Consider the following 24,976-nt stretch of genomic DNA (forward strand, 5'->3'; position numbering starts at 1 on the left):
CATCACTGTTTATAATAGAGGTATTTCACAGTGGCGATTTTCTACAGCTGTAACTATAATTCCTAATCAATAACACCATTAGATTTACCATACATACAGTTCTTGGTATAATATCGCCACTGTACTATATGCAACATCTTCTATTATTCTATATTTATTCTATTTTTATCTATGGTCCATTGATTACTATTATTTTATTTTGTATCTATCATTAATGTGGATGTATTATATTAAAAATATACATTTTAGGTTATACTTTCTCTGAATGGTTTCAGGTGTAGAGTGCCAGTCTTCAATCTATAATATACTTTATGTTCATTACTTTGACGAGTCAAATTGGCAAGAGCACCATATCCTTGATAGCAAGGGGGTGAGCCCCTATATTTGGTCTTTTTTTTTTATTACTTAATAATGGGTCAGTGTTTGACCGGGTAACATCAAGTTTATGTTTACTGCTAGATTTAGATTTGCACTGTTTAAAGACCTTCTCAGATTTCACCAGGCGTGGTCAGCACGTTGGTTATATATTTTATCAGTGTTTGTTGCAGGCAGTTCACTGCGGTAGAACAGAAGAGAGAAGAGTCATCCATCTGCATGGTAAGCAGCTTCAATTGGTTGTGATAAAAGAGGAGTAGAATTTTAAATGCTCCGAAATATTTTGACAAAATTAAAAACATAAATCATGAACGAGGACGATCAAGGTTTAATTATAATATTGTAGAGTAAGTGTGGAGGATGCAATGGTTACAGTCACCTATAGTCCTGGGGCAGGAGGTGTCAATACTACTTAATAGAATATCAGCCACTTGCGCAATTGTGCATTTTCTTTTGCAAAATCAAATATGATATACTGTTTGCTTTGCTTATAAATAGAAATGTTTCTTTGGACAATCATCATCCTACTGTATCTAAAACTCCACCAATCGGTCGACAAACGCAAAAACACTCGGTGAAGGTTGATTGGATTTTTACGCAACTGCAATAATCATTTGTTGGCTGCACATCTCTTCATGCAAGCAGGGGATGGGTGGCATCCTAACTGTATAGGAAAGGAATGATGACACTCTCCATAAGCAAGCGCCGATCGGCGTTGTATATCTGCCACTGGTGTTTCCAATGGTCCAGCAACATTTTATGTGGACCTTTAGTGAAGTGAAATGCTAAAACCTGCCTCACTGCCTACATCCTACGTTTGCATGTAAATTTTATTTATAGACCATTTTCACACCTATTTGGAAGCACACAGAGTTATAAAAAATAGAAAACGCGACCAACTGACAAATTTAGTAGGCAAAATCAGACATGGACAATTTTTATAAAAAAAATAAGCAAAGTCCATGAATAAACAGGCTAATATTCAAATAAAAAACTTTTAAAAATCCATGGTATTTAGTACAAAAAACAAGCTCACACATTTCTACATGTATGTAGTCTATGATTAAGATCTCATGTCTGAAATGTGTTAGCATGCTGCTTGTTGCAGATATCATGTAAACCAGCCTGTCTGCAGAAAGACTACCTCTTTCCCATGACGTTAAAGAACTCTTCGCCTTCTATTATGTAGCATATTCAATGTTGCTCTAGTCGTTGAAGCTCCTGGTCCAGTCATAGGATAGGGAGAATAACTTTCCAGCAGCATTTTCAGCTTCTTAGAAGCAGAGACAGAGGCTCAGTGTTACTTTGAGAGGGCGAGGGGTGGGGGGCTTGCACAATAATATTGACAGCCAGAAGTGATGTCCAGTGCTATTGTGTAACTAAGGTAGGATGAGACTGCAGAACGGGTGAGCGGAAAAAGTAGTAGGAGTAGGAGACTGGTCGATGAAGTAACTACTCTACTCTGAGGAGCAAAGTACACCACCAGGTCAGTGAATGATTTATACTAAAACGTACAGAACACTAACTTTCATCTAATCCGCATGGCTGCCTTTTCTGTACATGAAAACATTAACTTTACTCTTTTATACTATCATCTACCTGGCTGTGATGTATTTCTCTTCCAGATGGACATATCCATTGGAGTAAACATTACACAGTAGATGATCACCAGTAATCATATCTCCTTTCGGAGATTATAGGCCACACTCTAAAACTTATGCAAGTTATTTCCCTTTCCAAAATGAAAGCTATGCCTCTGGTGCCACCAGTTGAATGGGAGCTATTCTATAAGTCAATGTTCCAACTTTTAATCACCCCTTGAGTCATAATGTAGGATTACAGTCAAGCCAGTACCTCATCTGCAGACAGCTGTTTCTGGGTGATTGCCCCTCATTAGAGAAGAGTAGAGAGAACTGACTTAGCTGGATGAGAGGCCCAAAGCAGCTGTCTGAAGATGTGGCTTTAATCCAATTGCAGCAAGCCCCTTAGGAGCTGGTATAGAGGATGGGTGTGGTATTGGCCCTGAGGAAGTGTTGGGTCATGGTGTACTCTCTCAGGCCGCTTCTCCCTGGGGATTAATGCAATGGAAAGGTAGTTTTGAAGAATGAGGCCAGCAGTAAATGTATAACACTCTCTTTTACTATGTATAGAATACAACTTAAGGTATATTTAATAGCAGCAGATTGCAAGTGCAAGTTCTGGCACCATTAAGAAATATGGATGTAGGTTCAATGGCTGTTGCATTTAGCACTTGTGAGTGTAAATGACCACTATCAGGTTTAGACTTGACTTGTAACTGGCCTAGTGGTAGTCTAGAGGATGTGTGTGTTATCTCTAGTCCCTCACCTTCCTGCAGTGTCTTCAATGCAGAGTTTAGCTGCATGACTTCTCAAAGATTTACTTGAGGCTGTATATAGTTGATCTCTCTATAACAGATACAGGAGCTCTGCAGTGTGCATCTTCTCCCAGCAAAGGCTTCTTTAAACCCCCCCCCCCCTCCTGGCAGGAAGTGGGAACAGACGACTCCTACCAAGATGGGAGGAGCAGGGTGGTAAGCCCTGTCCCTTGCCAACCTTTGTCAACCATTTCCTTAAGGGTAGATCTGGCCAAACACAAAACAATACAAAACTATTTACTGCAATTGCAAATACCAAAGGTCTGGGGTACTGCAGTTTTTAAAAGAACCTGCCATGAGCCCAGATGGAATTGGCTTCTAGGGATCCTTCTAGGGAAAATTTCTGTGTATTAAGGTAGCAGAAAACAAGTGCAAGCTCACAGATAGCAGACCTATCAGATTCCTAGGAATAGCAAGCCAGTGTTGGAGCCAAGAGAGTCAATAGCAGACAAAACAACAGAAAATAGGTTAAACTAGAAAAACGGCTGAGGAGTCAAAGCCAGGAGAAATAGATACAGCCTAACAAGTAGTCAAGAGGGTTAATCCAAATTGTAGCTTAGGGTAATAAACCAGAAGGTCCAACACAAATGCAGCACTGTTCTGAGCACACAAAACATAGAGGAGCCAGAACAAAATTACAGGCAAAACAGCAATGAGCACAAGTCTAAGCTCTGGGACTGGAGACCGAAGCAGAAACCTGTTTGGCTCAGCATCCATTCTCACATCTAGGTTGACAAGCTGGTTCTTGGCAGGACAGCATGGCAACAGTCATGCACTGGATTATGGCTAGGCGGTTTCCTCACAGTTCACATCCTATTTAAAAGGTTGATCATTGCATTGCCTATTGGAGGCACCAAGGGCTCCTACTTTTCTTTTAGGAAGTAGCGGTAATATGCCATCATTTCTTCTTATTGTTGGTTTACTTATTTGCGTATTTTTAATACTTTACTTCTAGGTTTGAACCCTTTCACAATGGAGCTCATCTCACTTCTTATATCTATTGTCGTCATCCTGTTTCTGGCCAATGTGATCAAGAATCAGAAAAAGTACAGCAATTTTCCTCCTGGACCTAAACCTTTACCAATTATTGGAAATATGCACATAATCAACTCAATGAAACCTCAAAAATCATTTATGGAGGTAAAAAGAAAATTAAAGAACAGATGTAGAACATAGATGCTGAGGTTGTCAGTGGCTCCATGTCACAAAGAGAGCACAATCTACCCCATGGCAACTGGTAATGGTTCACCACAGTACACCACCAATCACAGGACAGAAGGGTTCTAATCTTTACATGTTTCGATAAGCCCATTTTGCTATAGCTAGGGGTTCTTCACCCTGGGCAAAGATTCAGTTTGTTGTCTTATCAATCTAAATGCCCTTACCAAGGTATTGTGGCCTTGCTGGTGCTCCTCCCTCACTGTATTCTTTTTGGCATTGGTGACTACTAGAGATGAGCAAATAGAAGTAAAATGAATTGACTTTGATTGGAAAAATGTATTTTGCCATGAAGCCAAATTTCCTTGTGCTTCATAGTAACAAATCTTTCCTGAAACAGCAGTAAAAAAAACAGTCACCTCATCCATTTGCTTGCGGAGAGACCGTCGTGGCCATTTTGATTGAAGAAACCACGCAAACTCTCTGATGACGTCACCATGGCAAGCCAACGTGATGACGTCATCACATCACTGGGTGAGAGTTTGAGCTGTTGGATAGGTTGAGCATGTTTTTTTTTTTTTTAACCTGATTACCCCTGAAAGGCCTCAATTCTATTGTCAGATGCCATGATCAGTGATGAAAGGGGCATCTTAGAGGTTCAATGAAGGGGGCAACGCTATTGCTGTTCCCCGTCATTGCACCCGCTACATACTGTACAATGGAATGGAATTCCTGACAAAGTAACTCATAATGAATCTAATTTCTATGTAACTTCGTTCATCACTAGTGGCTACCCAAAACAGCTGATTGGTGAGAGCCCAACACCTGGCACTATCACTAATCAGATATTTATGACCTGTCCGATGGATGGGCCATCAATATCTAAGTACCTGAAAACTCGTTGCCAGGAAATAAGTAAGTATTCTTCACTTTAATGACAGTTTTTTTTATTTTTTATTTTTATTAAATTGATCATTTGGAGCCCTTATTGTCCAATATTTATATATTTTGTTGTGTATAACCAGTACAAAAGTAGAACAAAACAAAAGCTTAATTTTTTGGGAATCAGAGCGCCATATTCCCTGTGTTGACAGAGTCATTTATCAAACTGATGTAAAGTAGAACTGGCTTAGTGTCCCATAGCAACCAAATCAGATTCCACATTTAATTTTGGACAGCTTCTTTGGAAAATGAAAGGAGAAATTTGATTGGTTGCTATGGGCAACTAAGCTAGTTCTACTTTACACCAGTTTGATAAATGACACCCATAGTTTTCAGCAAAAGTAAATAAAAAATAAAACTTTGCCTACCTTCGGCTGTTGCTATGTGGAGTTCTTGAGCTGAAATATAAAACAATATGTAGCAAGCTCTTAAAGGAAACCTGTCACCATCAATGCACACATTCATCTGTAGGCAGGATCTTACAGAGCAGGACGAGGTGAGCAGATTGCTGTATAGTTTTATGGGAAAATATTCAGTAGAACTTGTATTCCATGCATTTAAAATCCCTGCTCTTTCTGGACTTGGAAGTCAAGGAGGCGGTCTTTCCAGTGATTGACAGCTATCTCTGTATTCACAGTTATAGAGAGAAGGCTCAGAAACAATTTTCACCATGATAGGTTTCCTTTACCCTGGGTTCACACCTGAGCGTTCTGAAAGGAGCGCTCTGTATGAGCGATTGTACGGGCGTTTACAAGCGTGCATACAGAGACAAGCGAACGCCCATTGTCGCGCGTTCCCGAAAGTCTATGTACGGGAACGTGCGACAAAACACCCCAAAGAAGCTCAAGTACTTGTTTGAGCGTCGGGCATTTTACAGCACGATCGTACGCGCTGTAAAATGCCCAGGTGAGAACCATTCCCATAGGGAAGCATTGGTTTCTCATTGTTGTGCGTTTTACAGCGCGTAGGAACGCGCTGTAAAACGCTCAGGTGTGAACTTAGGGTTAAACTCTCTCTAGTGGTGGCTTTAGGCTACTGGAATTGTAGATTTTATAAATGTGTTGTTCCTTACTTATCTTCTTGGCTCAATATGTATGGTTAGGTCAGTCACAAGATGATTAGTGCAAAACTTTTTTTTTTTAGATACCTATCCTATATATGTCTACGGTGTGTGTGGCCACCCCATGGTTGTGTTGTGAATTTAAATCTGTTAAGAGTTTTCTTAGCATGTCAAAATATTGCATTGAATTTAATGAATTAGCATTTAGGATCCTTAACCAAATTTGAACTAAAGTAATGGTGGACACATCTATAACTCTATGGGGCATATTTATTAAGACTGGCATTTTTGACACCGATCTTAATAAGGCCTTGCACTGGCGGTGGATCCCCCGAAGTTATGTAGATGCACCGGCCTCTACATAATTTTGGCGGATCCACTGCTGCTTCTAAATGTAAGACAGATTCCTACTGTAGCTGTCTGACATTTAGACCATTTTCTATTCCTGAAACTTGCATAGAAAATGGTAATTGAGATGGGTCTGCCAGCCCTTCCACACCTACATCACACCCACTTTTTTAAACCTGGCGTGAGCAGGGAAAAGTCACAGATTGTGGCACAAAGGACCTAATATAGGCATATTTCTGTTTATTAAATGACCCCCTACATCTTTACAGGGAATTTGCCTCGTAAAAAGTGGAGTTCTGATCTCTGTAAACATATATTATAAAATCAAGTTGTACATAATCTTAGACCTAAAAACAACATGGTGTTATAAGATGGGTGCTCGTGTATTCTGCTTTCAGATATCCAAAAAGTATGGCACAGTATTCAGTGTCCAGTTTGGCACAGAAAAGATGGTTATCTTGTGTGGTTACGACACAGTGAAAGATGTTCTTATCAACCATGCTGAAGAATTTGCTGGAAGACCTGTTACTGCCATAGGTGCTATAACATTACAGCAATATGGTAAGTCTGTGATGTGTTAATTAAAAGTAATAAATAAATGTGTATATAATAGACAGGTTTAGAATTCAAACTACCATCCAACAGGGCCAATATGGAGTTACAGTCTCAACTGGGCCCTGGAGCCTGAAATGCCCAAAAGATCCCTCTGCCTCATACGGAGACCAGTATTGTTAAGTACCCATGATAGTTAAGGGGCCTTGATAAAGGTTTTGCATCAGGGTCCAAGAGCTGCAAGATATGCTATTGGCTTCATGTTCTCATGTGTGTTGCCTGAGCACCTGAATCTATGGGAAGTCACATGGAAGTTAATAAACTGGCTGGGTCTTATGAAGGTAATATGTTTACCACTTGTGCTTAATGCTGAAAGAGGACATGCCCTTAGTGAGAAAGTTGGTGGGCTCGAAGTATGGAAAAATGTGTTAAAATGGGCCAGATGGAGGTTAGAGTGCTTGTGTATGATTCATGAAAGACTCTTGATACTGTGTTCAAGAGAGTGCTGTAAAGTTAACACTGTCTTAGAGGTCTGTGTGAGGGTGACACTGAACTGGAGCCCTCACAGTGGCATTCCTGAGTATAGATGTTCAGGATAACGGTGTTCAGGTTGAGTTCTGGAATATTCAAACATGTGGCAACAACTGGAACGAACTGCAGCAACCAAGCATCTGTGGCTTACTGTATGTGAGAAACTACGGCCATCGGGTACTGTTCTGTTTTCTGTACTTTGAAGATAGAAAAGTAAAGACTTGCGATGAGTTGCAGGGGCTATATTCGAATTTGCGATATTTCGCGAATATTTTGTAGAATATTCGTCATATATTCGCGGATTTCAAGAATTCGAGATTATTTTATTGAATGCGAAAAATCAGCAATGTAAAAATCGTGTAACGAGAATTCGTAACGCGAAATACAGACGTGGGTCACTTTGGCTACATTTTTCAAGCTGCTAGAAGTTTCATCAGTTTTTCCTGAGACTGGAGAAAATGGTTGGCACGGCAGAACATTACATTAGCTTTATATGCAGATAGAGTCCAGTGCTCCAATATATTCGTGATTGCGCTAATCGGCAGTGATTAGAATATTTTTTCGCACTACGTGCAACTTCACATTTTAACAGGTCTGACTACAGATTACTGACTGGTGCACTTATTATTGTTGTGAACTTGACATTGCTTCCTTCTCATTGGCCCACAAGCAAGAAGCAAAGAGGAATCATGTGTTCAGATGGAAAAAAATTCTGAATTTTCGATATAACGAATATATAGCACTATATTGTAAATATTTGCGAATTCTCAAAGTGGCGATATTCGCGATAAAAATTTTCTATTCGAATATTCGTGCTCAGAAATTCTTTAATGGGGAGCCCATTACCACCTCATCAATGCTCTTACAAGGTTACCTTATTTTGATTTTAGAACGTCAGAATACATGTGAAGATGTTCTTTGCTCCTGATCCTGTTTATTGAATATTATTGTTTTCACTTTTGAGCTGTTGGTCAGATCCAGGTGTACTGGACTGTAAAAGATTCATAGAGAGTGTTGTGTCAGAGCCAGGAGTGTCAGACCAGAACAAGGTGAGATGGAGCTGTGCGTCAGAGCCAGGAATACTAGACCATAACAATGTAATTCAGAAATTTGGGTCAGAGCAAAGAGTATGAGACTACAACATAGCAAAACAGAGTCAAAATTCACAGTCAGAGGAACAATAATAGAATATGGTCAGAAGGAGCTGTGGGTGATAACTAATTTTGAGCGAAAAAAAGAAACATACTCACCTCTTCCATTTGCTTGCAGATAGGCCTTTGCAGCCATCTTGTTTGAAGACACTACGTGTTTGACCTCACTACTGCGCTGGCTGGGCACGGTGACGTCATCAGTAGAGATGAGCGAATATTATTATTTTTTAAATACGGTTCGATCCAAATTTATTTGCAGCGAATCTTATTAAAAAAGGCTATTTCCTGGCTGCAGAGAGCCTCTATAGAGGTGTAGAAAACAGTGCCTTGCAGTAACACACATAGGGAGTCTGTTTAGGTAGTGAAATAATACTGTAATTGTGCAATACTGTAAGACATGCAGATGACAGGCGTCACTCTTAGAATCACTGCACACATCACTTATTTGGGCAGTCACGACCAAAACTGACCAAATAACTCAAGTATGAACTCAGCCTTACAGTTTGATGTTAGCGCCAAGAAGAAGCGCACGCCTTTTACACTGTCGTCAGCTGATTCCACATAGATGTCTACAGAACCTATTCTATTAAATGCTTATACGAGTAGAGCTCCTCGACAAAGTGGAGAGGGTGTCATCAGTAAGTTTGTGTTGATTACACTGATTATTTTGCCCTTCCTCTGATCCATCAGAACAATAACCCCCAAAAAACAGATCCTGTCTGTTGGGCATCCGCCTTCACTCGGTCAGCATTTGGTCAATAATCTATCAGTATTGCTAATGCCCAAAAAAACAGGAGTGGATCCAAAACAGAGATGACACAATAATGGAATATTTGCATGTCTTCTGTGTTTTGTACCCACTCCTGCTTTTGGCTACCATATCACAAGCCAATTCTGATGGAACCATACAGGCCTCACATCTGCTACACAGACAGGATCCATTGTGCGTCTCATTTTTCCTTCTTTCTGACAGATCAGAAGAAGGGTCAAATAAATTATGATGTCAGCCAGGCAGAAAGGCAAAATAGTGGCCCAGTCATGAAGTGGGGAAGGTGGGAACAGCAGAAGTCCACAGAGTGGCCCTATGACATAGTGGTGAGGAGGAAGCAGCATGAGGATACCACAGAGTGGCCCAATGACAGAGTCTGAAGGTGGTGGCAGCATCAGGAGAAGGCCAGAGAGGTGCACAATGACAGAATGTGGAGGTGGCGGCAGCATCAGGAGGCCAAAGAGTGGCACAATGACAGTGTGGAAGTGGCAGCAGCAGCATCAGGAGATCACAGAGTGGCAAGATGACATAGTGGGGAGTTGACAGCAGCATCAGGAGACCACAGAGTGGCAAGGTGACATAATGTGGAGGTGGTAGCAGCATTAGGAGACCACAGAGTGACCCGGTGACAGAGTGGGCAGGAGGCAGCAGCATCAGGAGACTACATAGTGGTAAGGTGACATATTGTGGAGGTGGCAGCAGCATCAGGAGACCACAGAGTGGCAGGGTAACATAGTGTGGAGGTGACAGCAGAATCAGGAGGACACAGACTGGCAATATGACATAGTGTGGAGGTGGCAGCAGTATCAGGAGACCACAGAGTGACCCAGTGACAGAGTGGGGAAGTTGCAGCAGCATGAGGAGACCACAGAGTGGCAAGGTGACATAGTGTTGAGGTGGCAGTAGCTTCAGGAGACCACAGAGTGGCAAGGTGACAAAGTGGGAAGGTGGGTGGCAATACGAGTACCAGCTAAAGATAGTGGGTGAAATAAGGAGCAATTGGCATCAGATGTGTGGCATCAGGCGGGTGGCAGAATCAGAATAGTAGCTGAGGCAGGTAGCCAGAAGAAATCGGTCTCTTTTGTCAAAGTATTGGTGTGGCACCATGGATAATCTAGTTTGATGCATCAGGCATTTGGTGGGTGGAAATCCTGGCTGATCCACGCCTGATTCATCTTGAGAAAGGTCAGTCTCTTCACATTTTGGGTGAACAGGTGAGTTCTTCTTCGGGTAAGTATGGCCCCTGCCGCACTAAACACCCGCTCTGATGCCACACTACTGGCCGGCAGGACAGCTTTTCCAGTGTACTGTCCAAGTATGCCACATCTGCTGGTTCAGGTCCTGCTCCAGGTCTAGCTGCTGCTGCTGGTGAGTAGCTGCTCATCATCGACTCTAGACTCAAGGTGCTGCTGATGGAGCTAGAACTGCTCCTACCCCCCCCCCCACCCTGCCACAGCAGCCATGACAGAGGAACATGAGCGCAGAGGGCCCCCTAATCATACCTCCGAGAGGATGGATGATGGCACAGATAGACACTAGACAGTGGCCAACTGACTACATAGGATGTCTCTATAGTCGTACAGTTTTTCCTCCATCTCAGCGGGTTTAAAAATGGCCCCGATTTTGGACAGGTAGTGAGGGTCCAACAAGGTGGAGAGCCACAATTCAGCTGTCACTACGCAAGCAAGTGAGCATGCATCGGGCCATTTGTGCAAGTGACTCGGAGGGACTCCCTGCCTCTATCTCCACTGCATACTGCCAAAGTGTGTCTGGGTCCTCTGCCTCTTCTTCCTCATCGCCATGTAGCTCCACTAGCTGCTCTTGCTCCTCCTCTCCTGTCACCTGTGTGTAAAAAACATCCATTTCGCTACACATGACGTTGTTTATCCCGTAGTCCTGGTGACTGACAAATAACGTGGCCTCCTCAAAGGGCCTGAGCAAACATCAGGGGTCACGCATGAGCTGTCACTGGCTGACATCAAAATTACACAGAGTACTCCTGTCTGCTTGGATCATCAAGAAATCGTTTATGGCCTTTCTCTGTTTGTACAGTCGGTCCAACATATGGAGGGTGGAATTCCAACGGGTGGAAATGTAACATATCAGCCTATGTTGGGGGGTGTCGTTCGTTCGCTGCAGCTCAAGGAGGGTGTGTTTTGCGGTGAACTAGTGGCTGAAGTGCATGCAAAGTTTCCTAGCCATTTTTAGGATGTCTTGCAGATGGGTGGAAGACTTCAGGAACCGCTTGACAACCAGATTGCATACAAGTGCCATGCAGGGCGCTTGGCTCGGCCCTCCTTGACGCAGCACCGACACCAATGGTTCCGATTTTCAGTTGTCGAGAAGAAAGCCAGGATTCGATTTCTTGATGAAAGACATGGAGCAGTTCCTCCCCTGCGTGACTCCATTCGCCCGGGCAAACGAGGTGCAGAACAGCGTGATACCGCCATGCCCTGAACATGTGGCATGCTGGAGGGGCACTGTGAATTGATTGCCCCTGCAGTGGAGGCTGAGGACACGGTGAAGGATGAGGAGGCAGAGGCGGACATTGTCGCAGGACCAATGGCGTGACAACGTGGAGGCAGAAGTGGCGTCACCTGGCCAAGTTTCTGGTGTGGCTGTGCAGGAACCACATTTACCCAGTGGGCCGTAAAGGATATGTATTGTCCCTGACCGTAGTTACAGCGCCACACATCAGCGCTGCCAAGCACTTTGGCAGACACAGACAGGCTCAAGGACTGGCCCACCTTCTGTTCCACATGTGTGTGAGGGCTGGTACTGCCTTTATGGCAAAGAAATGATGGCTTGGGACTCTCCACCTCGGCTCGGCACAAGACATCAGTTCTCTGAAAGGTGCAGAGTCCACCACTACTAAAGAGAGGGACTGCAGCACCAGCAACTTGGACAGGAGCACATTCAGCTTCTGCGCCATTGGATGAGTGCACGCAAACTGTTGTCTCTTGGCAATCACTTCGGTGATCGATTGCTGAAAGGACGAGGAGGAGCAGGAGCATCAGGACCAGCAGATAATGGGAAGGACAGACAGCTTCCTTCGGCTGAGATGGTGGAGTCTTGACTGCCTGGAACCGGGTGCATGCCTTTAAGTGATGCAGCGGTTGCTGTGACAGGGTGGACCACGACATCGGAGCCACAGTTCTCCCAGGCTACTTTATGATGATGCTGCATAGGTTGACGCAGGGCCATGGTGCCAACATTGGCACCCTGGCCACGCTTCACCTTCTGTCCACAGAGTCTACATATGGCCATGTTCACCTCCTCCGGCGGCTTAACAAAAAACTGCCACACCGCCGAATAGGTTATTTTACCCTCAACACTATGCACTGACTGCTACCGCCGCTGCTTCCGTGAACCCTTGCACCACTACTTTCTGGGCATGTAGGCTCTTGCGAAACAGGTGGTCTACCCCTGGCATGTTTAGCTACCGACCTCCCACTGCTGCCACCCTGCTGACTCCCAGTCTCCTCTCTGCACATCTCAGATGTCCTCCTCAACGGACTCTGGGTCAGGCGCCTCCCCGCTGGCAACACCAGCTCCCGATCCACTCTCCTCATCACTACTTGCCTGCCTAGAGGAGGAACGGCGGATGTCTCCTCCACATGTTGGCTTGCCAGTATCTGCTGACTGTCCTCTAGTAGCTTCTCCTCGCTGTATAGTGGGGCTGAGCCTACAGTATATAATACTTCTCTGGCTGAGGTATCAAAAAGGGACAGAGGCAGGTTGAGGACAGTTGGGGCACAGGGCCTGCTCCCGGGCCATGCCAACTAAGGGTTGTATCTGAAAAACCCACTGACTCTTGGCTGGGGATGTCTGATGTCACTTGGGACGAAGTGGATGACCGAGTCAACGACTCAAGAACCGCTGGGTTGCTGCTGGTCAAGACACGACCGCTAGCTGACACTGGGAGCTTAGGCCTCTGGAAGTGACTACTGCTGTCACGCCCCCTTACTCTGCTGCGACCTCTGCCTGCGCCAAAAACATTTAGGCCTCTGCCACTCCCCTGTGCAATGCCTGGCACTTCTCTGTCTGACAATGTTAGATCAAATAAATAAATAAAAAGGAAATTAAAACACCCCTAAAATTTTTTTTTTTACTTAAGCCTTTAAAATATATAACTGCACCGCTGACTGACAAATATATATTTTTCTTTTTCCGCTAATACACGCCACAAAAGGCTTTAAAACATACAGGGAGTGCAGAATTATTAGGCAAATGAGTATTTTGACCACATCATCCTCTTTATGCATGTTGTCTTACTCCAAGCTGTATAGGCTCGAAAGCCTACTACCAATTAAGCATATTAGGTGATGTGCATCTCTGTAATGAGAAGGGGGTGTGGTCTAATGACATCAACACCCTATATTAGGTGTGCATAATTATTAGGCAACTTCCTTTCCTTTGGCAAAATGGGTCAAAAGAAGGACTTGACAGGCTCAGAAAAGTCAAAAATAGTGAGATATCTTGCAGAGGGATGCAGCACTCTTAAAATTGCAAAGCTTCTGAAGCGTGATCATCGAACAATCAAGCGTTTCATTCAAAATAGTCAACAGTGTCGCAAGAAGCGTGTGGAAAAACCAAGGCGCAAAATAACTGCCCATGAACTGAGAAAAGTCAAGCGTGCAGCTGCCAAGATGCCACTTGCCACCAGTTTGGCCATATTTCAGAGCTGCAACATCACTGGAGTGCCCAAAAGCACAAGGTGTGCAATACTCAGAGACATGGCCAAGGTAAGAAAGTCTGAAAGACGACCACCACTGAACAAGACACACAAGCTGAAACGTCAAGACTGGGCCAAGAAATATCTCAAGACTGATTTTTCTAAGGTTTTATGGACTGATGAAATGAGAGTGGAGTCTTGATGGGCCAGATGGATGGGCCCGTGGCTGGATTGGTAAAGGGCAGAGAGCTCCAGTCTGACTCAGACGCCAGCAAGGTGGAGGTGGAGTACTGGTTTGGGCTGGTATCATCAAAGATGAGCTTGTGGGGCCTTTTCGGGTTGAGGATGGAGTCAAGCTCAACTCCCAGTCCTACTGCCAGTTTCTGGAAGACAACTTCTTCAAGCAGTGGTACAGGAAGAAGTCTGCATCCTTCAAGAAAAACATGATTTTCATGCAGGACAATGCTCCATCACACGCGTCCAGGTACTCCACAGCGTGGCTGGCAAGAAATGGTATAAAAGAAGAAAATCTAATGACATGGCCTCCTTGTTCACCTGATCTGAACCCCATTGAGAACCTGTGGTCCATCATCAAATGTGAGATTTACAAGGAGAAAAAACAGTACACCTCTCTGAACAGTGTCTGGGAGGCTGTGGTTGCTGCTGCACGCAATGTTGATGGTGAACAGATCAAAACACTGACAGAATCCATGGATGGCAGGCTTTTGAGTGTCCTTGCAAAGAAAGGTGGCTATATTGGTCACTGATTTGTTTTTGTTTTGTTTTTGAATGTCAGAAATGTATATTTGTGAATGTTGAGATGTTATATTGGTTTCACTGGTAAAAATAAATAATTGAAATGGGTATATATTTGTTTTTTGTTAAGTTGCCTAATAATTATGCACAGTAATAGTCACCTGCACACACAGATATCCCCCTAAAATAGCTAAAACTAAAAACAAACTAAAAACTACTTCCAAAAATATTCAGCTTTGATATTAATGAGTTTTTTGGGTTCATTGAGAACATGGTTGTTGTTCAATAATAAAATTAATCCTCAAAAATACAACTTGCCTAATAATTCTGCACTCCCTGTATAGCTGCACCACTGAACGGCAAATATATTTTTTCTTTTTCCGTTAATACGCTCCACAAAAGGTTTTAAAACATATAACTGCACTTCTGACTGGCAAATATATAATTTTCTTTTTCCGATAATACTCGCCACAAAAGTCTTTAGAACAGATAACTCCACCGCTGAACGGCAAATATATTTTTTTTTTGCCACTAATACAATTTCCTTGTAATAAACCCTGTAATGCCTGTTTCAAACAGCACTTACACCCTAATAAGAATGGTTTGCTGGAATTACAGACCTGTATAATGGCAATTTGGATCCCCAGTCAGTGCAGCAAGGTGTATAGGATTGTTCCTATTGCCCAGGCTGTCACCTCCCCTACTGAACCCTGTTCAACATAAATGCTGTGGAATGATTCCTCCCTATCCTTTCCATACACTTTGAATAATCTAGCCCTTCACTTGTAAATCGTTTTTTTTAGCACAATAAAGTCTCTCCCTGCCATAAGTACACTGGTAAATGGCAGAATCTAAGATGGCTGACGCTATTTATAGGGCTGTGACATCACAGGGCTGGCTGGCTGCTGATTGGCTGCATGCATGGCATTATGGGTGATCCCGCCTAACCAGAGTTCCTTTCTTCATGTTCTAACACGTGCAGCAGCCATTTTAGGAAAAAATGCAAAATTCGGTCTGAATCAGATTTTTCCTGAAATTCGGATCGAATTCAACTTCGTCAACTTCGATTTGCTCATCTCTAGTCATCAGTAATGACGTCACCATGCCTGGCCAGTGTGATGACCTGATGGCGTCATCACATCACTAAGAGACATTTCGTGTGGTGTCTTCAATCAAGATAGTTGCAAAGACCTCTCTGCGAGCAAATAGGTAATGTGAGTATGTTATTTCTTTACCTAAATTGTTGCATCAGATGCCCTCATCAGCGATAAATGCGGTATCTAAGGGGTTCAATGATAGGGTGGGTGCCACTGTTCCCAGTCATTGAACCTGCTACATACAAAGGAATGCACTTCGTGATGTAGTAATTAGTCATGAATCAAATTTGTTGTGAAATTCGGCAAAGCAGCCAAATCAAATTTTTCATAACTTCACTCATCACTAGTAATAACCAAGACTGGTGAGTGGTCAGACAGACATGGGTCAAAAAGGGATTATCAGACTGGTTTGTGGTCAGATGGAACTGTGGGATAAAGACAAAACAGGAGTGGTCAGAAACAGCTCTTGGTCATAAACAGGAGTATCAGGCTGAAGTGTGGTCAGCTTGATATTTTGAAGAGAACCAGGAGCATCAGATTGGTTTGTGGTCAGATGGTCAGGTTTTTAAGTGATAGTTAAGATTGGAGAATTTTGGCAGTTGTAGGTATATGAAGTACCAAAATGGAGCATGGTCAGATTGAGCAATGGGTCAAAACTTGGAATCAGAATCTAGAAACTGGAAACAGTTCAGGAGTCTAGGAACATGACAACTAGGGATTTAGGCAAACACAGTCCAGAAACCCCTGATGATAAAGGAGGAGGGTGTAAGCCATGTACCGGGGTGGGCTCCGCAGGATACAGCGAAGTCACAGACAAGAAAAGCGACACTGACACCAGCTTTATATGCAAGAACATACATTTTACTTTAACAATAGAATTATACACAACAATAGAAATATACACAGACTAAGTTATGCCCCAGGCTCCCAATCACTGTCCCTGTCCGAGGGACAGTCCTAGCCCGGCGGCGCACACAGCAGAGCCTGCAAGTCATGCTGTGCCGCTAAAGAGGACACACCTAACCGGTGGCAGACACAGCAGAGCCTGCAAGTCAAATACTGCGCCCCAGAACAGTTCTGTACGGCCTAGCAAAACATATAACCCTAACTATCTAACTACTTCCAGGCCTAGGCTTAGTCTCTGTTACTTCAGGCACCACTCAGTATAAGACAATGAGTAACCAGGTGTACTGACCTTGCGTCCGTTCTGGGCCAGATGATGCCGCTTACCTGGAATGGCCACCAAACTCTCAGCAACCGTGCGGCCTTGCTTGGTAATCAGACTTCTGCCCACTCGCTGTAAACGGTCTTCCTTGAACAATCTCTTTTTCAAAGAGCCGGATCCAAGTAAGGGACAACATCTAATCTCCTTCCTCTGCATACCCGTTCACTACGGGACACCCGGAAGCCAAGATGGAATCGGATTCAGTCTCTCACAGAACATTCCTTCCACTATGTCAGATCAGCTCACACTTCCTGTTCTCTTAAGAAATAGCCTGCATGAGTCATCATCTGGTTTACATATTCAAATCCCAAAGTGTTCTGGTTGTAGCTGCAAAAGAGTGGCCTCTAGTGCCCGACATGCCAAATTACAGTTTCAATACAATTAGGCACAAACATAATACAGGAAGAGCTGTTCCACAATCTCACAAGGGTGCTGAAGCTGGGGTGGTGAGTACACTGCATTGAGCGCTACTTGAGACATATTTTTTTTCTCACCATACAGCTACTGTATAAGAAAATCATAATTTCAGTGTCATAACCTGTGGTCGTTTCTTTCAGGCGTTATATTTTCAAATGGAGAGAACTGGAAAATGATGAGGAGATTTACTCTGTCAACATTACGAGACTATGGAATGGGGAAAAAGAGTTTAGAAAACAAGATAATTGAAGAATGTGAAAGCTTAATAAATAAATTTAGGTCTTTTGAAGGTAATACATTTTTTGTGATACCGATGGAATTGTATACGGATAACCCCTTAAAGAATCTGTCAGCATTTCTGACCATGCTAAACTGTTGACTGTAATAAGTGGGGGCAGGAGAGAGCAGTAGAAGTAACTTTTTTGGAGTTTTTCTCATCAAAAGCAGTGTGTATATGAAGTGTTATTCTGCCAGACTTTACTCCTTAAATGGAATCTGTCACCATCAACTTGGACTTTTATCTGCTACATGAGTAATACTGCAGATATCGAGTGCAGATAGCCACTTTTTATTTTCCTGCTGCCCTCTGTTTCCCCACTATCAGCACTCAACGCTACACAGCCTAGACTTCTGTGCCATGATAGCATGATGGAGAGGACTCATGTGCGCATGCACAGCCGTCCTCACAATGCATTTCTTAACAGCTCTTAGTGCTCACAGCAGGGGAATGAAAGGTAGAAGAAAAATAAGACATAGAGACGTATCAAACTGGTGTACAGTATAACTTAGTTGCCCATAGCAACCAATCAGATTCCACCTTTCATTTTTGACTGCTCCTTTGGAAAATGAAAGATGGAATCTGATTGGTTTCTATGGATAACTAAGCCAGTTCTACTTTACACTAGTTTGATAAATGATCGCATTGGACTCCTTATCTGCAGGACCACTCATGTAATGCTTCAGATAATAGTCCAAGATTATGGTGACACATTCTCTCTAAGTGCCCAGGTGGCGGAAATTCACTGTGAAGTGCTGTGTGCACTGAGCTTCTTCATGCAGGCTTCCCCAATACCCACCCCGCTTTGATTGAAACCTATAGCATCAAGCCAGGAGACACTATAGCATCCCTCCCAACTTCTGAAAAGAAGAAGTGCAAATGTTTTTGATACTAGGCCACACCTCTAACTCTGCCCAAAATATAACTTTACACACCCAATCCCTTAAATGCCCCCTCATAGTAATGCCCCCACAAAGTAGTTATGCCAACATTGTGCCCCCTTCACAGGTTATTCCAGGATATGTGCCCCCTTACAGTACTTATTCCCACATTATGACCCCCTTTACCATAGCCATGCCAACATGTGCCTCCCCAGCCCCTTCATGGTAATGAGGCCCAGATATGTACAGTAGTTATGCACAGATGTGCGCCCAGCCCTCGCAGTAATTATGCACAGATGTGTCCCCTCACAGTAGGTATGCTCTAATATATGCCCCATTCACAGTAGTTATGTCCAGATTTTTTCCCCCTTACAGTAGTTATGCCTTGATATGTACCCCCTTCCAGTAATTTTGCCCTGATATGTGCCCCATCACAGTGGTTTTGCCCTGATATGTGCCCCATCACAGTGGTTTTGCCCTGATATGTGCCCCATTACAGTAGATTTTTCCTGATATGAGCCCCCTCCAAGTAGTTTTGCCCTTATATGTGCCTCATCACAGAAGTTTTGCGCTGATATGTTCCCCCTCCCAGTAGTTATACCCTGAAATGTGCCCCTTCACAGGAAGTGAAAAAAACTGACTGTACTGCCGTTCTGTGTAGGATGAGAGGTTGACTCCTGGCCCCACCCCCCGCCCAGACCAGCAGTGTGGAGCACTGGGGGGGGGGGGGGGGGGGGGGGAAGAGGGGGAATGATGAAGCAGAGAGCTTCCTGGTTCATCATTACAGGCAACTGTCTCTGCGTCCTATGGATGCAGAAACAGTTGCCTGAGGGCGGGACATACCTCACCCGTTCGGGTACCGCGGACAGCCACTGAAATCTGTGACTTTCCCACCAGATTTGGGACGGTTGGGAGGTACAGTATGCTACAGCCACCACTCAGAGCAGAGAGGGGCTGTGAAGAAGCTTCATGCAGAGAGCACTTTATAGTGAAGCTCCACAAAATTCTAGAATTCGTGATCTCCAATCATTATTTTCACGATTGCCAAATCGGCACTAATGATGCGCATATTTTTTGCGCAATACATGGAACTTCACATTTTATCAGGTCTGAGTAGATATTACTGATTGGTGCACTAAGTATTGTTGTGACATCACAGCACTATGTCTGTAGCATGTATGTATGGACAGCAGAGAAACAGTAATTCCTATCACACTACCTAACACCCTGCACTGGAACCTATCAGCTACACTATATCACTATCCAACCTACACTGACTATCTGTAATATATATATATATAAGCTAACTATCTAATGTAATTGGATAAGGAACAGGATCCAGATGAAAGCACAGAGCACAGCAATGTCACTGCTCTCTTTCTTAGAACTGCAAAAAAAATGCAGAAAAAAAATGCAGAAAATGGCTGCTGGTGAGTTTCTTATATAGTAAGGGGTAGGCAACTTTCCTATTGGTTGCTAGGTATGTTGCTAAGCTCTGACAAAGATATTGCAGCCTTCTCATATATAGAATATTTGCGAATACGAATATTTAGCATTATATTCTACATCTTCGCAAATTCTCGAAGTGCCGATATTCGCCATAAAAATTTGCGAATATAATATTCGCGATCAACACTATAGATGACACTGGGAGCTCAGGCCTCTCGCTGTGATTCCTGCTACCACGCCCCCTTACTCTGCTGAGACCTGTGCCAGCGCCAGATACATTTAGTGGAGTGGCCTCTGCCACTCCCCTGTGCAGGGCCTGGCACTTCTCTGTCTGACATACTGTTAGATCAAATAATCAAATAAAATGGAAATTAAAACACCCCAAAAAAGTCTGTAATTTTCTCACTTCACCACACAATGGCTAATATGCCGTTTCTTTCCACTAATACACACCTTTATTACATATAACTGCAACGCTGAACGGCAAATAGGCCTTCACTTTTTTCCACTTATACACACCACAAAAGGTTTTAGAACATATAACTGCACAGCTGAAGCCAAATAATATATATTTTTTTGCCACTAATACACGCCAAAAAGGGTTTTGGAACATATAAGTGCAAAAGGCTTTAGAACATGTAATAGCAACCCTGAACGGCATTAATACACCCCAAAAAGGGCTGGAATTTTCTCACTTCACCACACAAAACGGCAAATTATTTTTTTTGTTACCCCCAATACATGCCAAAAAGGGCTTTAGAACATATAACTGCACTGCTGAACGGCAAATATATATATTTTTTCCCACTAATACGTCAAAAAGGGCTGGCATTTTCTCACTTCACCCCACAACGGCAAATACTTTTTTTTGTGCCACTAATACACGCTAAAAAGGGCTTTAGAACATATAACTGCACCGCTGAACAGCAAATTATATATATTTTTTGGTCACTAATGCACACCAAAAAGGGCTGTAATTCTCACTTCACCACACTACGGCTAATAAGCCATTTTCCCCACTAATACTAGCCAACAAGTGCTTTAGAAAATATAACTGCACCGCAAAAGGGCAAATAAGACGTAGAAATATTTTCTTGTAATAAACCCTGTTAATGACTGTATCAAACAGCACTGTCACCCCAATAACAAGAACAGTTTGCTGGAATTACAGAGCTGTATAATGGCAATTTGGATCTCCAGTCAGTGCAGCAAGGTGTAATAGGATTGTTCCTATTTCCCAGGCTGTAACCTCCCTGACTGAACCCTGTTCTGCTTCAATACTGTGGAATGATTCCTCCCTATCCTTTCCCTGAACTTCTATACAGCAAAATAAAAGCTGTGGGTGATCCCTCGTTCCCAGAGTTCCTTACTTCATGTCCTAACACATGCAGCAGTCATTTTAGGAAAAAATGCTATTCGTTAACACAAAGCTTGAGGAAATTCGGATTCGCTGCGAAATTCGCTTCGCTTATCTCTATTCATGACCTTCTTTTATTATTCAGATCCTGTCTTATCTGGTTGCTTATGTATGACTAGCAACTTCAAAGACCCCAGCAGACAAGACACATATCTGCACGCATACGTGTGCTAACACACATATATAGGAATTACTGGGGGTGGGTTGCTAGACCCAAAGTGGGTGGGTTGATAGACCCAAAGTATTTGCAACACTCATCCAAACACAAAGCTGCTCAAATCGCCCCGCCCAAGTCTTGACTTTATGAAGTTGAACAGCTTTACTTGAATAAACTTGCATCCAGAAAGTATTGGGTCTTTCTCTTGTCCCCAGCAGGTTTTAGAGCAAACTGGCAGGCAAACTTGGATATTCTTTCTGTCTCTGTTGTGCTAGTCTCTGGCTTTAGTCTGGTAGCTGACTATATGACTGTTCTGGTACCTTTTGAGCGGGGTGCCTTTGGCTGTTGACCCCCTCGTGTATCTGTAAGGAGTCAGAGTGCTCTATGAGCTGCTTCGCTTTAGGGACTCCTGCAACAAAAGGAGCGGCTATTCCCCTTACTGCGCTCTCATCTGCTTTCAACTTCTAGACTCCACTAGACCACATCAATACTGTGAATGCACAATGTAGGAGGACCTGGAATAAATACACAGATGACATTATTTATTAGCCTATTAGAGATAATGGTAGAATGGTAGTGCCGCTCTGGGCCACTACACATACACAGAGGAAGCATTGCTTCTCCTCCAGATCTTCAGGGCAGTAATGCACATGATTTCAGGGATGACGTCAAGGCCAGATTTAAAAGACACACTGCTAACACGGCAGACAATTAGAGAGTGGGAGTAGAGAAATTTCAGGGCCTCATATGATTGCCACAGAGAACATGTAATTTGCAGCAATTTGGGACTGTATGTATATTAGAAATACCGTGTTTCCCCGAAAATAAGACATCCCCCGAAAATAAGACCTACCTCTAGTTTTGCCTATCGCTGTAATATAAGGCATCCCCCTGAAAATAAGGCCTCCCCGATAATAAAGCATCCACCGAAAATAAGGCCTCCCCGATTATAAAGCATCGGCCGAACATACCGTAATGCCTCCCCGATTATAAAGCATCCGCCGGACATAATGCCTCCCAGATTATAAAGCAAGCCACCCCAGAATGTAAGGAGCTCACTGATTGGCCGCAGCCGCCGCCAGGACAAGCTGCCGCCTTCTTCCGCCCGCTGCTCGCTCTGCCCTGATGGAGTCTCACAACTTGGCTGGCACGGACACACAGGGGACGGGGTGACAGGTGGGGGGGGGGATATCTGATGGAAGGTGGGGGATGTCTGGTGAAGATGGGGGGGGAGACTAAAAACGGTAATTAAAATGACACAGGGTGATCAGAGGGGGGAATCAAAATGACACAGGGTGATCAGGGTGGGGAGGGGGATCATTTAAAATGACACAGGGGGATCAGAGGGGGGAATCAAAATGACACAGGAGGATCAGAAGGGGGTACTAAAATGCTATAGTAATCCCCCCCCTCTGATTCTCCTGTACCATTTTGATTCCCCCTTCTGAGCCCCCTGTGTCATTTTAAGTGATCCCCCTCCCCACCCTGATACCCCTGTGTCATTTTGCTTCCCTTCTCTGATCACCCTGTGCCATTTTAAGTGATCCCCCTCCCCACCCTGATTTCCTTTTTTTTTGTTCAACAATAAATGTGTACCGTATTTTTCTTCATGGAAAAATAAGACATCCCCTGAAAATAAGACCTAGCGCATCTTTTGGAGCAAAAATTAATATAAGACACTGTCTTATTTTCGGGGAAACAGGGTAGCTCTATTTTCACAGATATAATACATGTTGGATTTATATAATTGTCCCGGAAAACCCCTTTAATTTATAAAAAAAAAAAAACATTTAATCTTTTCTGTACTTTTTTTCTATTTTTAGGAAAGCCCTTTAATAATCATACCATCACAAATGCTGCAGTGGCCAACATAATTGTGTCCATACTGATGGATCAGAGATTTGATTATGATGATCCTACAATACTGAAGCTCATGAGATTAATCAATGAAAATGTCAGGATTGGAGGAAGCACTATGGTCAGGGTAAGTCCAAGAGTTAAATTTTAATATTTGTTGTTAAAACACTCTTTACCTTAAATTGTGCATATCCCAAATTGTTATTAGAGATTAGTGAAGTTTTTAAAAATTTGATTTGGCCGGTTCGCCAAAGTTTGCCAAGAAATTGTATTCATTCTGTATTAATTTGTCACGAATAGCTATAAATCTGGTATACCCGTACGTCATGGTGGCTGAGGGAATGTATGGAGCAGGATGCTGCAGTGGTACGTGGTATGTGCCAGCTGTATCATACAGCAGACACCTGGCTGCAATGATGGGGAACAGCAATCCTATTGAACCCTGTCTTTTGATGCCTCAGATGCTGCGATTAACGCCGATTGCGGCATCTGTGAGGTAAGGCAGAGGGTTGCGGCTACCTCTGCTTTCTGATTAGAGCCTCCGCAGTGACATCGGGGGGCTCCGATTGGTTACCATGGCAGCCTGGACACTCAGGAAGCTTTCCAGGCCTGCCATGGTAAGCTCAATACTTTGCTGTGCACGAGGTATAGCAGGGAGTGCAGTATAATGCGATACATCCTAACAGTTCTCTAATAGGGTGAATGGTACAAGGGATCAAAAGATCCCAGGTTCTAGCCCCCTAAGGAGACTAAAATATATTGTTTATAAAAAAAAAACATTAAAATATTAAATGTTTTTAATCACCCTTCTTTCCCAATTTTACAAATAAAAAAAAAATATATATATATATACAGTACAGACCAAAAGTTTGGACACACCTTCTCATTCAAAGAGTTTTCTTTATTTTCATGACTATGAAAATTGTAGATTCACACTGAAGGCATCAAAACTATGAATTAACACATGTGGAATTATATACATAACAAACAAGTGTGAAACAACTGAAAATATGTCATATTCTAGGTTCTTCAAAGTAGCCACCTTTTGCTTTGATTACTGCTTTGCACACTCTTGGCATTCTCTTGATGAGCTTCAAGAGGTAGTCCCCTGAAATGGTTTTCACTTCACAGGTGTGCCCTGTCAGGTTTAATAAGTGGGATTTCTTGCCTTATAAATGGGGTTGGGACCATCAGTGGCGTTGAGGAGAAGTCAGGTGGATACACAGCTGATAGTCCTACTGAATAGACTGTTAGAATTTGTATTATGGCAAGAAAAAAGCAGCTAAGTAAAGAAAAACGAGTGGCCATCATTACTTTAAGAAATGAAGGTCAGTCAGTCAGCCGAAAAATTGGGAAAACTTTGAAAGTAAGGGCTATTTGACCATGAAGGAGAGTGATGGGGTGCTGTGCCAGATGACCTGGCCTCCACAGTCACCGGACCTGAACCCAATCGAGATGGTTTGGGATGAGCTGGACCGCAGAGTGAA

The 24,976-nt window shown here is 43.3% G+C and overlaps 1 protein-coding gene across 1 annotated transcript in view; it reads left to right on the forward strand.

The window, feature by feature from the left end:
• The first annotated feature begins 521 nt into the window (after positions 1-521).
• The window catches only part of LOC120997254 (cytochrome P450 2K6-like), a 38,422-nt gene continuing 13,967 nt past the window's right edge, over positions 522-24,976 (forward strand). Inside the window, exons 1-5 of the mRNA XM_040427266.1 lie at positions 522-597; positions 3,726-3,910; positions 6,677-6,839; positions 17,592-17,741; positions 23,456-23,616. Of these exons, the coding sequence (XP_040283200.1) occupies positions 3,743-3,910; positions 6,677-6,839; positions 17,592-17,741; positions 23,456-23,616 (642 nt within the window). The 5' untranslated portion in view covers positions 522-597; positions 3,726-3,742. The remainder of the gene's footprint in view (positions 598-3,725; positions 3,911-6,676; positions 6,840-17,591; positions 17,742-23,455; positions 23,617-24,976) is intronic.

Source organism: Bufo bufo, chromosome 4 (genome assembly GCF_905171765.1).
Source record: "Bufo bufo chromosome 4, aBufBuf1.1, whole genome shotgun sequence".
NCBI lineage: Eukaryota > Metazoa > Chordata > Amphibia > Anura > Bufonidae > Bufo > Bufo bufo.